This window comes from Artemia sp. Qi Xiang Cuo, chromosome 21 (assembly GCF_049724085.1).
Source record: "Artemia sp. Qi Xiang Cuo chromosome 21, ASM4972408v1, whole genome shotgun sequence".
Taxonomy (NCBI): domain Eukaryota; kingdom Metazoa; phylum Arthropoda; class Branchiopoda; order Anostraca; family Artemiidae; genus Artemia; species Artemia sp. Qi Xiang Cuo.
Genome location: NC_142814.1, coordinates 15,526,131 through 15,542,083, shown reverse-complemented (window position 1 = coordinate 15,542,083; position 15,953 = coordinate 15,526,131). Strand labels below are relative to the sequence as shown.

Sequence of the window (15,953 nt, the reverse complement as noted above, 5' to 3'; positions counted from 1 at the left end):
AATTTTTTAGATAGCCATTTTCTTCAACGTAGTTAAAAGTTTTAGAAATTGGGTCTTTAAGGATGACATACCCCTCAGAGTCATCGACAGAAGGCTTGTAAGTTATGCCCTGGGGGCATATAAGGTGTTTATAGATAAAGATGTTGTAAAAGCTTCAAAAAGAGCTCATTCGATTGGAAATTAGAAGCGTTTTTGCCCTTTTTAATAGTCAAAAGTGATTCGAGGACAACTAAAAACCATATCACACCCACCATTTCCCCAAACACATCCAATCAAAATTTTGAAATAGCCATTTTGTTCGACGTAGTTAAAAAGTTCGGAAATTATGTTTTGAGGATGACACTCCCCCCCCCCACAGCCCTCAGGGCAAGGGTTGTAAGTTATACCCTGGGGGCACATAATTTTTTTTTAGAAAGCGTTGTTGCAGAAGCTTCAAAAAGGAATCATTCGATTGGAAATTGGAACGGCTAGTGCCCTTTTTAATTGTCGAAATTGATTGGAGGGCAAGTAACCCCCCTCTCATGCCCACCGTTTCCCAAAACACATCTAATCAAAATTTTGATATAGCCAGTTTGTTTAACGCAGTTGAAAGGTCCGCAAATTATGTCGTTGAGGATGGCAACCCCCTCACAGCCGTCAGGGCACGGGTTGTAAGTTTTGCCATTTGCATATGCTCTTACAGCAGTTTTTACTGCCCTCGCCGACGCTGAATCTTCGGGAGAAAGTATGATCCTCGCCGGACATGACGTTAGACGTGCGTTTGATTCCTTAATTCATTCGTCCATGCTTCTTCATATGACAAGGCGAGGCGTAAACCCATCAGTTGTCCGTGTCCTCAGGGATTTATATAGGAATCTAAAAGTGCGTTTAAAACTTCCATCCCGTTTTTCCCTGCAGTCGGCTCTTCATCCTTCCCTATATAATTGCATTAATTCTCGTGTGAGGCCAAACTCTTCGATTCCCTCGAATATGCTTGTGAATCCTCAATACCCCATCCTCGTTAAGAAAGGGACTAGACAGGGAGCTATCACTTCCCCAACCCTGTTCAATAATAGTGTCGTGGAAGCACAGGCAAAGTGTCTTCCTTCATGCATTCTTGAGAGAATTAAAATGTCTTTTATTTGTTATGCTGATGACATCCTAAATCTCAGCTATACAATCCAGCACATTGAGTAGAATTTCAAAATTTTCAAAGATGAATATTCAAAAATCGGTCTGTCTTTTAATCCTGAGAAATCCGAAGTAATCCTTTTCAATTGGCAAAATCCCTCTACTTCTCTTATAAACATGGACGGTTCTCTTGTTAAACCCTCAGACCATATTACATACCTGGGCCTCCCAATTGGCACATCTATAGGCCACACACGTCGTTTGCTGATTTCTCACGTTGACCGTTAAATTAGCATTTCTTACGCTGTAATCGTAAAAAGCAAACTACGTTTCAACCGTTATATTCTAGCATCCATTTACAACGCCACAGCCCTTCCTCATCTGCTTTACATTGCTCCTTTCTGGAGATTCTTTACATTTACAGATAAAAAGCACCTACGATCAATCTTCTTCAGATTTGCTAAATATCTTCTACATTTGCCCCCTTGGACAAGAAACCGTAAAATTATTCATTGGTATAAGCTAGCTGACCCTAATATTAGCATTAATAAATCTCTATTCTGTTTTCAAAGTAAGTTTAATCATCCATGGTCAACAATTTGTTCACAATAGTTTTTTTATATTAATGTAATGCATATAGTCACTGTTCGTATTAATGTAATGAAGAGTTTTCTTCTGTCATGTGTTTGAATTTTCAATGTGTGTTTGTGTCCTTCTTTTTCTTCTTTTTTTATTTGTTTTCTTTAGTGATTACTCCGTCTACTGTACCTTTTGTACCTTTTTTTGACGGGCAATAAATGAATAATAATAATAATAATAATATTAGGTTTCTACAGAATATGTTATAGAAAGTCGTAGAAACGTCAAAAAAGGGCTCGTTCGATTGGAAATTGAAAGGGCATCTAACCCCCCTCTCACACCCACCTTTTCCCCAAACACATCCAGTCAACACTTTGGAATAGCAATTTTGTTCAACGTAGTTGAAAGTTCTGGACATTAGGTCTTTAAGGATGAACCCCCCATCCCTCAGGGCAAGAATTTTAAGTTATACCCTGGGAGTATATAAGTTTTTTTACTGAAAAAGTTGTCGTAGAAACTTCAACAGGGCTCATTCGATTGGAAATTGAAAGGGCTAGTGCCTTTATTAATAGTTGAAAGTGATTATAGAGCTAACGGCTCGCTCACACCCATCATTTCCCCAAGCACATCCAATCAAAATTTTGAGAGAGCCATTTTGTTTAACGTAGTTGAAAGCTCTTGAAATTAGGTTTTTGAGGATGAAAACCCCCCTCACAACCCCCAGGGCAAGGCTTCTAATTTACGCCCTGGGGGCATATAAGGTGTCTATGGAAAACATGGTCATATAAACTTCGGAGGGGGCTCATTGGATTGGTATTCAGACACTCTAGTGCTCTTTTTAAGAGTCTCAAAAAGGGCTAGAGTCTCGTAGACACTACAAAAGGGCTCATTCGATTGGAAATTGAAAGGTCTAGTACCATTTTTAATAGTCAAAATTCATTGGAAGGCTTGGCATTTATGTAGTTAAGATCGAAGTTGGTACAATTTTTTATTTTTTTCTTCTTTTTTTTTTTTTTTTTTTTTTTTTTAGACCAAGGCATTTCGTATTGAAGGAGTTGTCTTAAGAACTTCAAAACGAACTTATTCGATTGAAATTAGAAAGGGCTAATTCCCTTTTTAATAGTTGAAAGTGATGGGAGGTCAGCTAATCTCCCTCCCACGCCCACCCTCCAATTTGCCTATTATGTTTAAAATCTAAATGTTGCCTCAAGATTCAGTCAAAATGCACTGTTTTAATGATAATTCCCAATAAGGCATCTCAGCAGTATTCCAAGAACGACTGAGGGTATTATGTTCAAACTTTCGGGGCTACTTCTGCTCTTAAAATTCAACCAAATCAAAATAGCGTAAATGTATCCAAGCAATCAAAGAAAGTAAACAGTTTTTATTGCGAATGGTATCAAGTTTTCTATTTCAGGTCAACTAGAGGAGGTACGAAACGAAATTAAACACTACTATTTGTGTCCAGATTTTTAAAAGCCCTACTCATGTTAATTTCTTCTCGTTTTGAGTTTGACTCTGTTATTTATTGTAATTTCTGTTCGTTTTGGGTTTCATTTATTTATCGATGTTGATTTCTAGCGGTTTCACGCTTGGTAGATTATTTGATTTTATTTTTGCTCATTTTTGGCTTAATGTAGCTCTTTACTTTTCTTTGAAAAACTTATTTTGTGGAAAAAGTTTTTTTAATTAGTTGTCAATAAAGGTCGTGCTGCCAAAAAGTGCAGTTTTTGTCAAAGATTTTACCATATTTTAGGGTTATAACTTTCGACGCTTGAAAAAGGGAACTAGAACTTTTAAATTCTGATCAACTGAACCAACTTAAGAGATTCTATGACTACCTCTTCTATACAAAGTGATCAAGGAAAAAAATGCATGGAAGCCACGACGCTCTTTACTAAATTGTATACAAAGATGAAGTTGTTTTGTTAACAAAATTAATTTTATTTTAAATATTGTATTTTGTTAATTACAAAAGTAAGTAGATATAGTAATTTCCTTTAAGATGTGTCCTTAAACAGGTAGCCCTGATATTCCAGTTACCCGCTAGCAGCAGAGAATAAAAAAAGAGGCAACATAAATGCTTCAGATAAAAAAAAGGAATTTTCCTTGTTTAAGCCAGGGGACTGTAAGTTTTATGTCCAGGGTTTTTAGTCATTGTGATTTTATTGTGTATTTTTATTTCGATTTACTATTGGCCGAGGTTCGTCCTTTACTAGGTTTCAGCTGCCTCTGCAACCACGACACCCCCTATTGGGGTCACTTTGATTCCATTCCTTAAATGGAAGGCTTTAATCTTTCCTGTTAAGAGATACTCACTTCCTCTTCTGCAAATTTCAATTGCTCTCTTAGATCTGCTTCTCTTTCCAGGCAATCTTGCAAGTCACGAACATACTGACTCTCCTCTGACGCTTGTCGCCTTATCCCTGGTCCCTATAAAAGTGACCTGACTTTAATTGGAGTATACTTCAAGCATAGATCTACAGATAAATATTAATTGATAATAATAATAATAATGATAATTTATTTATTATTCCATCTGCATGAAATAGCTTAAGCCTCCGTGCATACAAAATACGAAGAGGAGAAAGAAAAATTAAAAGAACAATGAAAAGAAAAATTCTAATCGGGGACAAGCGCGTCAGCACAAATAAACGCATGCAAACGTTACAAATCAAAACAAATCGCGTTATTGAAAAAAAAACGGTGGAATTGACAATCTTTCATAGCCCTAGTACATGAAAATAATATAGCATTTTGTTTTTCTGTATTCCTGAAGAGACAATCTTTCATAGCCCTAGTACATGAAAATAATATAGCATTTTGTTTTTCTGCATTCCTGAAGAAACCGACCCGTTTAAACTGAAACTTTTTCATAAGTGTTTATAAACTATGAGAAGAAAGCGAGCACAACAATCTAAAGCTCCAAAATATATGTAACACTAAAAAGATACACACAAAAACTGGACATCTAACGTCACATAGGAAATGGCAAATCAGAAAACCGATGGCAACGCATGTAGAGGGAGTGTCTGTTGACATCAGAGCCATCTTTTTGCAAACCAAAAGGCTGAAGCAGGCCTTATCGGTTTATAAATAATAAAGTGAGACCACCGTGTTCTCTTGAAAAAGTTTGCACTCTTAAGCAAGCACCTGAAACAACACGACTCTTAGTAAAAGCAAGTTCAAAGATGATTTAAATACTTGGATACCTCAAAATGTTTTACCAGGTTTATAAATAATAAAGTGAGACCAACGTGTTCTCTTGAAAAAGTTTGCACTCTTAAGAAAGCGCCTGAAACAACACGATTCTTAGTAAAAGCGAGTCCAAAGATGATTTAAATACTTGGATACCTCAAAATGTTTTACCAGCTATACATGACTATAATTCCGCTTTGGTAATTTCCATCTCGTCTTTACCAGCTGTACATGTCTATAATTAAGCTTTGGTAATTTCCATCCCTGTATCACTATTTCTAAAGAAGCTAATCAAATCCATCAGATGCCATGCATCCATTGTTAACTTAAGTTAAATTTCACACAAAATTTATTTTAATATTGATAAATATGTGTTGAAAGTGTCAAAAGGGTCCCAAATTAATTTTTGTAGATAATTGTTAGGTTCTCAACTAGAACTAATAAATAAGTATATTTTAAAACAATATATATTCTTTTATATAACATAATATTTTAAAATAGGAGATAAGAATAGTAAAAACCTAGAATTTTGAATAGTATACTCAAAATGTTTCAAAGCCGCAAAATTTTGCACCTCATCTTACAACTTATAGCTGCTAGATTAAAAAAATACGTCATGGGATTCCCTTCTGGTCTCTGGTGCTGATCTCCGTTTCATAACCCTTTAGCCAGGAACTGCAACAGGGGATTGGGGGCCAGACGTCCTGTACGTTCGCACACCCTTCCTGTTTACATTCCCTAGATATCTCCAAGTACTCATTTAGAACTGCGTTGACTCTGGCTTACAGAGTCATGCCACTGAACCCCATCCAAACGGAATACCTAGCGACACCAGGACTCAACCTGACGGACTCTCACGGACTGTTCTCACGGACTACCTGCTTTTTTGCGTGTTAAAACAGATACAACTTCAGCAGATACAACTACTTATTATTAACTGCTTTACCTGTGGACAGGTACTACTGAACTGCCGTAATTGCCGACCAATTACAATGTCTATACTCAGAGTAAAAAATATATGCGATATATGTCAGGCAAATTTTTGCATAAGAAACCAAAGAAAAACTTTCAAGAGCAACCTTTTGATTTATTAGTAAATTCCGTCAAAAAAGAAAAGAAAGCAACTTTGAAAACAAGATTTAACGGGGGTCCAATTCAAAAGCTTCTCCATGGTATACACATACATCGATATAAATGAGGTTACATTTATAAGATCTGCAACGTGAGTGTTGTACATAATATGTAATGTTGGTGAATTTAAATATATTACCACTAAATACGTAGCGTATTATAAAAAACCACACAAAATTAAGCAGTAAGACTCTGCTATAGTAAGGAGCTTTATTTAATAATGTATTGAAGCAGCACAAAATTAAGCAGCAAGACTCTGCTATAGTCAGAGGTTTTATCTAATAATGTATTGAAGCAGCACAAGATTAAGCAGCACGACTCTGCTATTGTCAGGAGCCTTATCTAATAATGTATTGAAGCAGCACAAAATTAAGCAGAAAGACTCTGCTATAGTCAGGAGCTTTATCTAATAATGTATTGAAGCAGCACAAAATTAAGCAGAAAGACTCTGCTATAGTCAGGAGCTTTATCTAATAATGTATTGAAGCAGAACAAGATTAAGCACCAAGACTCTACTATAGTCGGGAGCTTTATCTAATAATGTATTGAAGCAGCACAAAATTAAGCAGCACGACTCTGCTATTGTCAGGAGCCTTATCTAATAATGTATTGAAGCAGCACAAAATTAAGCAGAAAAACTCTGCTATAGTCAGGAGCTTTATCTAATAATTTGTTGAAGCAGTACAAAATTAAGCAGCAAGACTCTGCTATAGTCTGGAGCTTTATCTAATAATGTATTTGAAGCAGCAAAAATTAATCATCAAGACTCTGCTATAGTCAGGAGCTTTATCTAATAATGTATTTGAAGCAGCACAAAATTAATCAGCAAGACTCTGCTATAGTCAGAGGCTTTATCTAATAATGTATTGAATCAGCACAAAATTAAGCAGAAAGACTCTGCTATAGTCAGGAGCTTTATCTAATAATGTATTGAAGCAGCACAAAATTAAACAGCAAGACTCTGTTATAGTCAGGAGCTTCTAATAATGTATCTAATAATGTAATCTAATAATGTATTTAAAGCAGCTCAGAATTAAGCAGCAAGTGTATTCTGTATTGAACTCCTAGACTATAAAGGGTTAGTATTCTCCTTTAGAAGTGTCTATGTAAGATTGATAAGGGGTAACAGATGGACATAAAACAAGGTTAACAAATTTGGTCAAATAAATAAATAAAGTACAGAACAAGTTTTGATCGTAAACTTTATTCCACGACGTTCAAGTTAATAACTTGTATTTTGGTGAATGTGTCTAATGACGATTTTGATAGTTTTGAACGTGTTCAACGGCTATGTAATTAATAAGGCCGTTTTTTCATTTGCCTTCTTAAATAAACACTGAGCTATAGAAGTGTGATGCCAATGGCTTGATGGTTTTGATGGTTTCACACTGGCTAATAAGCCACATTGGTCCGCAAGAATGTAAACTTGATTGTGATTAGTCAATTATTTTTAGATGACCAATCAAAATCCATATTATATTCTTGTTTTTAGTGGTTTACGCTATAAAATAACAACGTTAAACCCCTGTTAATTCGTGTCTTAGGGGAATCGGACCAATACCATTATAGTTGGACACACCCCGATTAGTTACACTTTTAAACGTCTTTTGGCCAACGGTGGATGATAAAGATAAATAAGTTCGGAACTTATCGCGTTACATCTATAGCCACAAAATGTTTTTGGCTATCTGGAGTATTAACGCATTGGTCAGCTTGCTTTTCCACTTTTGCCAAACTCGCTTGCTCTCATGCCTGATAAGAAAGAGTTTACCAAGAGCCGAAAAAATGTTTTTGGCTAGCTGGGATATTAACGCATTACTCGGCTTGTGTTTTCCCTTTCGCCGAACTTGCTTGCTCTTATGCCTGATAAGAAAGAGTTTATCAAGGGTTACCAAGGTCATCCCTCAGGTAAATACCCAATGAAGGGAGTGAGTAAGTGTATAGAGGCAAACGAGTGGAAGTCCCCAGTGTTTACCATTAAATACAATTATTCTCAAATGGACTGCACATTTTTGCTGTTATGAGCCCCTCCTCGTCCAAAAACAAATCCTTATGCATTTTCCCGTTCTCGCAAATCTTCCCTCCTATCGATAGAAAAATAACCTAACTTATTTCACATGATTGAGGTCTTAGCCTAGTAGCTTAGCGTCAAAAGCTAAAGTAGGGAAAGAAACAAAAAAACTGACTGGAGTAAACACAATACCCTTAAGTAAAGTTAAGTAAATAAATTTTACTTTTAATATTGTTACTTCATTATTAGTTTTTAATTAATTTTCAACAGGATTGATTACGACGAATTTTAAAACTCTAGACACTATCTCCTAAAAGGAATTCCAGGATAAGGTTAACACAATGTGTTAAGACATAACACTAGGCGGAGGAGGGTTCACGCCTCATCAAAGCATGCTAACTTGGGGACATACAAACCTCCAGGCTTCGGCTTTTAATAAGATGTGGAGCCGTCGCCGATGGAACTAAAAACTCCCTCTTAAACGTAGATGCTGAATCTCTGCCTGTGCTCAACTGCTTTTGAAGAATTTGAAGTTCTTCCTGCATTAGGATGGATATTTCTCTGGCCATGGCCAGCTCCTGTTCCAACATATTAACGTGAGACGCATCATCATCAAGATATTCATTGGATTTGTTCAATTTTTCCTAAGCATGTGCATCAGTTAAAATAGGAAAATTTAGCTAAGTGAAATTCTGGTTTAAATATTAGATATAAGCCTAGAGAAGGACCTGTAGAGAAGGAAACATGTCAAAAAAACAATTCATACTTCATAATATGCAAAATAATCGTAGCTAACATATTTTGCCGGGGGCACATATTGAGCCCCGCTATACTTTATCCTCCCTTCGTCCCTAAAGTGAAAATATATAGCCAGAATTATATTTTTCCAATGCATTCTGCCACCCATTACCTGCTTCCTGGTTTTTGTTTCGTCACAGTTAATTCAATTTACAGTTACACGGGTTGAAGCAAGAGAGACATATTGGGAGAATAGATGGGAAATATATGACTTTGGCTATATGTTTGCACATTAAGAAAGGAGGGAGGGGATAAAGTATAGCGGGGGTACATTCAAAATGTGTTAGCTGCAATTATCCTGCATATTATAAAGTTTGAATTATTTTCTTAATAGTTTTCTTCTCTACAGGTCTTTTTCTAGGCATATACCAAAATATTCCTCAAATGTTCAGTTTAGGCAGTCAGTTGTAATTCAGAGATGAGCTAAAATTAGCAGGTATAACCTATGGGCTAATGGACACAAAGCTCATCTCAACAATTATCCGAATACTACTCCAAAAAAAGTTCTTTGCACAGCATTGTTTCCTTTTTTGGACCGCTAAAACCTATAAACCGCATCCTATAAAATAGACTGAATTCTCCAAAGCCAACATTGCCTAATCAGATAAGGATGGGCACGTGAACTTACACTTATCCTAATGAGCGTGGGGATAAACCATTTAAAAGTTTTCACATTTTATCACAAAAGTCTTACTAGAGTTTGACTGCCTTTTACCTAGCTTAGAATTGCAGCTAGATTCCTTGGCTGGGTTTGTCTCTGAAAATCACAGTATATAAATTATAGGCAGTATGATATTTCCCTATCTCACCCATTATAAAAACCCGGACCGAGGTGCGAGTGCTCCAGAGAACGTAGAAACATAAGCGACATCAGATCTTTTCACGGGTAGACAATTCAGATTTCTCTTGGACGCGAAACTTGGCTTCAACGTTGGAACACTAATTTTGAAGAAACTAATTTTAAATTAATTTATTCCAATACATATATGAAAATCGGTAGTTAGTAGTGTAATGTTATTATTAGATGTTTTTAGGAATTAAAAATAGGTTTCGAAGTCTCAAGTTGGTTTCAAAGGCATTTTGAGAAAGTTTCTGCCAAAATACGTGTTCCAGGGTAATTGGACCGCTGATGGCAGATCAAATGAGAGGAGCTGTTTCTACGAGATAATGCAAGAATAAGTGGGAGGAGCAATTTGTTCGCACCGAGAATGAAGAGCCCGAAATTATCTGCGGTAAACTTACTGCTATATCTTTATACTGCCCTGAAAATGTACCAAAGTAATACGTTGGCTAAATAAATATGAGGGAATAATATAGATACATATATTTGATTATGTAAACTATTAATTGATACCAATTCAGGACTCACGGACATGTCACTAGCCATAATATTTGAGGAGAGAGGAGAAAATAGATGAGTTTATTAATCTATTTTACCGATCAAATACCGATATTGCTTACCGATCAAAATTAAAATTTCAATGAAAATCATGAAGAGAGCTAATTGAAAAATCGCAAAACTAGCAATAAAACCACGCTAAAATCAATAAAATTGATTAGGAAGATTCCTCAGATTAGCAATGGAGCATAAAAATCCACTTTTGTTATTAGATTAATGCTTCTGTTCAAATTTTAAAATCAAGTTTTAAAGAGAAAATCATATCACACTATAGAGATGAGGAGTGTAATAAATCAACATAAAATATTGATTGATTACTGTGGTTTTCTTTTTCAAATATTAAAACTGACTTAAGTATGCATCTTTCAATCCTTAGAAATAGGGGAGATATCTAGGAGGTTCCAGTTCAATCAATAAAATCCATACAAGCATAATACCCTAATTTTTTAGTGACTCGTCAATTATATTAGTCGTTTTTTGCATCATTTTCATTAAAAAATCTACTTGGTCAGCAAACGACACATTAACAGCTATGGCTATAAATGTAACTACAGCATTTAAAATGATTTAGTCTGCGAGACTGCGAGACTACGCTGGGAAATTGTCTTAAATCATTTCCTTTATTTAAGAAATCATTTACGCTGAATATTTTTTTGCTCAATAAATCATTTCTAGGCTTTCTTTGTTATTTCGGCTCTAATAACCTTTGTCTCTTTGTGTTTTTAATATTCTCAAACAACCCCTGCAAGCTTCCCATTCTCCTTTAAAAAAAAATTCATTTCACATGCTTGCATTTCATGGCTTTCTGATGATTTAGGTATAGAAGTCCTATCTTGGCAAACTAAAATCCTTCTTATATACTTACACCACTTCTACCAGCAACTCACTGCAGCACCAATTTAGTAGTTACTATTCCTTATTATATCTTAAATAACTGTTATTTTTTTAGTATTATTAAATTTTTAAAGAGTAAAATTAAATTAAAAATTATTTATTATAATTATTTAATTATCAAAAAACGAATTAGTATCGTTATGATAATTATTAATTGAATTAAAATTAAATTTGACTACTAATTAGTAGAAATTCAATTTAAAGTTAAACTTTTATTGTTAAATAACTGTTTCTTATATAATTATTTCTTAAATAAAGAAATTGACAAGTTTTTCCTTTATGCTCAAAAGAAGTTTAGTTTTGGTAAAATATTTACCAACAGTTGCAACAGTATTTTTGCAGATTTCACAGATGTTGTTGTTTGGTAAAACTTGTTGCTAATAATTTTTGTTAAGGTAGCAGTAACATGCCTTTCATCCAATTTCAATTTTTATTCAACAATAAGGTTTATGAACTCGCTTATAAGCCAAAGATGTTACATTGAATTTCAAACATACAAGTCTTTCACCCTTACAACAGCATAATTTTTTGAATTTAGCTTTTTTTGCATTGGCTTATAAAATAAAAAAGTTTTAGTGTTATTTTCTTTATTTTTATAGGAAGTGGGGATTAGGCTACTAAACAAAATTAAAATTTGCACAAATACATTTAAATCATTGGTAGATTAAAACAGTGACTACCCCTTTGACCTCGATGCAGTTTAGTTTCGTGGAGTTTTCGACAAATTTGTCGATCAAAAACAAATTTATTCCAAACTCCACCCTACTACCCCTCGCAAAACAATGGATCCAGCGCTAATTGAATTTCTATTGTATATTCTTCCTCTTCTTATAGCAACTCATTACGGCACAAAATCCATCAAGCTCAACACAGCACATATTCGTTTCAGTTTCTCGGATATATTCACCTCAAAGATCACGAATCTTCAAAGGAGGAGTCCTTGTAAGAAGCAGGTTTATACTATTTCGTTGTAAATCGTCTTTCGATCTATATCGCAAGTATATCGATGTATATTCGTTGTATATCGATAAAATGCAGTAAAAATCGAGTTACTGAATTTTATTAAGTGCTTAAATTATCTACAATTCTTTACAGCATTCATCAATTCAAATAAAGCTTAAAGAGAAATCCTTTAAAAAGACTTTCAAATTACCACGCTTGCATTTACCAAGCTAATTACCACAATTACCACGATTTCATGCTTGCATGCATAATAAAATCTATTTTTAAACTCTGGTTTCTGTAAAAAAAAAAAATCTTAATTATTAAAATGTCATCGCCAAACTCTTAAAAGAACAATATTTTCTAAGGAACTATGGAAAAATTACCAATTGAGCTAACTCACTATTATATTTGTATATACAGTTTATGACTTAAAAAAACCTATAAAACAAAACATACCACCCCCCCCCCTCCGCGACAAAAATTTGTACCCGTTTTTCAACAATTGCACTCCAACAATAAGATTCATGTTATGTGCCGGTTAAGTGTTTCCCCTACCTAAAATACTAGGCCCAACTTTGCAATGAGTTAAAGGCTTGGAATCCACCCCCACCCCAAAAAAGACATTTCAAGTATGGAAACCTCTCTTCCATCTAATAATCTCAAGTTTTGTAGCCTCGAAACATATTTTCTACACTTTCTGTACAACCCAATTCTTACTGACACAGTTAAATTTTTAACCTTAACTGAAGGTTTGCTTGAAACCTTTAATTAAAATTCAAATATTGTTTATATGAGATTTTTTTCTCTCTAATGCTTTATGACCGTGTTTCCTTGGTACTTTTCATTGGTACTTGAAACCTTTAATTAAATTTCAAATTTTATTTATATGAGATTTTTTTCTCTCTAATGCTTTATGACGGTGTTTCCTTGGTACTTTTCATTGGTACTTGAAACCTTTAATTAAATTTCAAATATTATTTATATGAGATTTTTTTCTCTCTAATGCTTTATGACCGTGTTTCCTTGGTACTTTTCATTGTTACTTGAAACCTTTAATTAAATTTCAAATATTATTTATATGAGAATGTTTCTCTCTAATGCTTTATGACGGTGTTTCCTTGGTACTTGAAACCTTTAATTAAATTTCAAATATTGTTTATATGAGATTTTTTTCTCTCTAATGCTTTATGACCGTGTTTCCTTGGTACTTTTCATTGGTACTTGAAACCTTTAATTAAATTTCAAATATTGTTTATATGAGATTTTTTTCTCTCTAATGCTTTATGACGGTGTTTCCTTGGTACTTTTCCTTGGTACTTGAAACCTTTAATTAAATTTCAAATATTATTTATATGAGATTTTTTTTCTCTCTAATGCTTTATGACAGTGTTTCCTTGGTACTTTTCTTGGTACTTAAAACCTTAAACTAAATTTCAAATATTATTTATATGAGATTTTTTTCTCTCTAATGCTTTATGACGGTGTTTCCTTGGTACTTTTCCTTGGTACTTGAAACCTTTAATTAAATTTCAAATATTATTTATATGAGATTTTTTTTCTCTCTAATGCTTTATGACCGTGTTTCCTTGGTACTTTTCATTGGTACTTGAAACCTTTAATTAAATTTCAAATGTTATTTATATGAGATTTTTTTCTCTCTAATGCTTTATGACCGTGTTTCCTTGGTACTTTTCATTGGTACTTGAAACCTTTAATTAAATTTCAAATATTATTTATATGAGAATTTTTCTCTCTAATGCTTCATGACGGTGTTTCCTTGGTACTTGAAACCTTTAATTAAATTTCAAATATTGTTTATATGAGATTTTTTTATCTCTAATGCTTTATGACGGTGTTTCCTTGGTACTTTTCCTTGGTACTTGAAACCTTTAATTAAATTTAAAATATTATTTATATGAGATTTTTTTTCTCTATAATGCTTTATTACAGTGTTTCATTGGTACTTTTCCTTGGTACTTAAAACCTTAAACTAAATTTCAAATATTATTTATATGAGATTTTTTTATCTCTAATGCTTTATGACGGTGTTTCCTTGGTACTTTTCCTTGGTAATTGAAACCTTTAATTAAATTTCAAATATTATTTATATGATATTTTTTTCTCTCTAATGCTTTATGACCGTGTTTCCTTGGTACTTTTAATTGGTACTTGAAACCTTTAATTAAATTTAAAATATTATTTATATGAGAATGTTTCTCTCTAATGCTTTATGACGGTGTTTCCTTGGTACTTGAAACCTTTAATTAAATTTCAAATATTGTTTATATGAGATTTTTTTCTCTCTAATGCTTTATGACCGTGTTTCCTTGGTACTTTTCATTGGTACTTGAAACCTTTAATTAAATTTCAAATATTATTTATATGAGATTTTTTTCTCTCTAATGCTTTATGACGGTGTTTCCTTGGTACTTTTCATTGGTACTTGAAAACTTTAATTAAATTTCAAATATTATTTATATGAGATTTTTTTTCTCTCTAATGCTTTATGACAGTGTTTCCTTGGTACTTTTCCTTGGTACTTAAAACCTTAAACTAAATTTCAAATATTATTTATATGAGATTTTTTTATCTCTAATGCTTTATGACGGTGTTTCCTTGGTACTTTTCCTTGGTACTTGAAAGCTTTAATTAAATTTCAAATATTATTTATATGAGAATTTTTCTCTCTAATGCTTTATGACGGTGTTTCCTTGGTACTTGAAACCTTTAATTAAATTTCAAATATTATTTATATGAGATTTTTTTTTCTCTCTAATGCTTTATGGCGGTGTTTCCTTGGTAATTGAAACCTTTACTTAAATTTCAAACATTATTTATATGATATTTTTTTTCTCTAGTGCTCTATGACGGTGTATTGTCGGTGTATTGCCTAGTGAAATATCGGAAGCATAAAAATCTCTATGCTATAAAAAGTCCTGTCTTCAATATGGTTTTTTCAGAAAAGCCATAATTAAATTCAGATAATAAATTCAAATTCAAATAGTTCAATAATTAATTCTCATTCAATAATCAATTATTAAATTCAAATATATAGAATTTTAATTAAAATTCAAATATTATTTATGATATTTTTTTTCTCTAATGCTCTATGACGGTGTTTCCTCGTTACTTGAAACCTTAAATTAAAATTAAAATATTGTTTATATGAGATTTTTTTTTCTCTAATGCTCTATGACGGTGTATTGTGAAGGGAAATATTGAAAGCATAAAAATCTATATGCTATAAAAAGTCCTGTCTTCAATATGGCTTTTTCAGAAAAGCCATAATTAAATTCAGATATTAAATTCAATTTCAAATAATTCAATAATTAATTCTCATTCAATAATCAATAATTAAATTCAAATATATAGAATTTTAATTTAAATTCAAATATTATTTATATGAGATTTTTTTCTCTAATGCTCTATGACGGTGTATTGTCGGTGTATTGCCAAGTGAAATATTGGAAGCATAAAAATCTCTATGCTATATAAAGTCCTGTCTTCATTATGGCTTTTTCAGACGAATTGAGCCAAGTAAAAATAGCTTTTGTTTCATCGAAAACCGACTTTTCTGAAAACAGCCATTTCATTCGCCTGATTTCTAGTAACAATAAAAAAGTACCAAATGTAGTATAAAAGATTAAAAGGTATCGAATATTAAAAATTAAAATGAAGACTTAGGCTGCCTGAAAAAGTAAAAAAGCACGAACGGCTTGGTCTGAAAAAGCCATAATGAAGACACGGCCTAATGAATCCCGACTTGAGTAGCCACAAGATTTTGCAAAACACGCCAATTTCTCGTAGAATATTAATTAATAGACCATATGCCTAAAATCCAAGACAGCATTATGAAATGATAGCTTTAGTACCAAGAGGCCGGTACAA

General features: G+C 33.2%; 1 protein-coding gene across 6 annotated transcripts in view; it reads right to left on the bottom strand.

Annotated features, from left to right (window-relative positions):
* The window catches only part of LOC148939273 (uncharacterized), a 280,313-nt gene that overhangs the window by 128,411 nt on the left and 135,949 nt on the right, over positions 1–15,953 (bottom strand). For 5 of the 6 annotated variants that reach the window (XM_089106654.1, XM_089106655.1, XM_089106657.1 and 2 more), the window contains 2 exons: positions 8,446–8,673; positions 4,009–4,122 (listed from right to left, as the gene is read on the bottom strand). In XM_089106654.1, coding sequence (XP_088962780.1) covers positions 4,009–4,122; positions 8,446–8,673 — 342 coding nt within the window. The remainder of the gene's footprint in view (positions 1–4,008; positions 4,123–8,445; positions 8,674–15,953) is intronic. The other variant, XM_089106658.1, reaches the window with a different exon arrangement.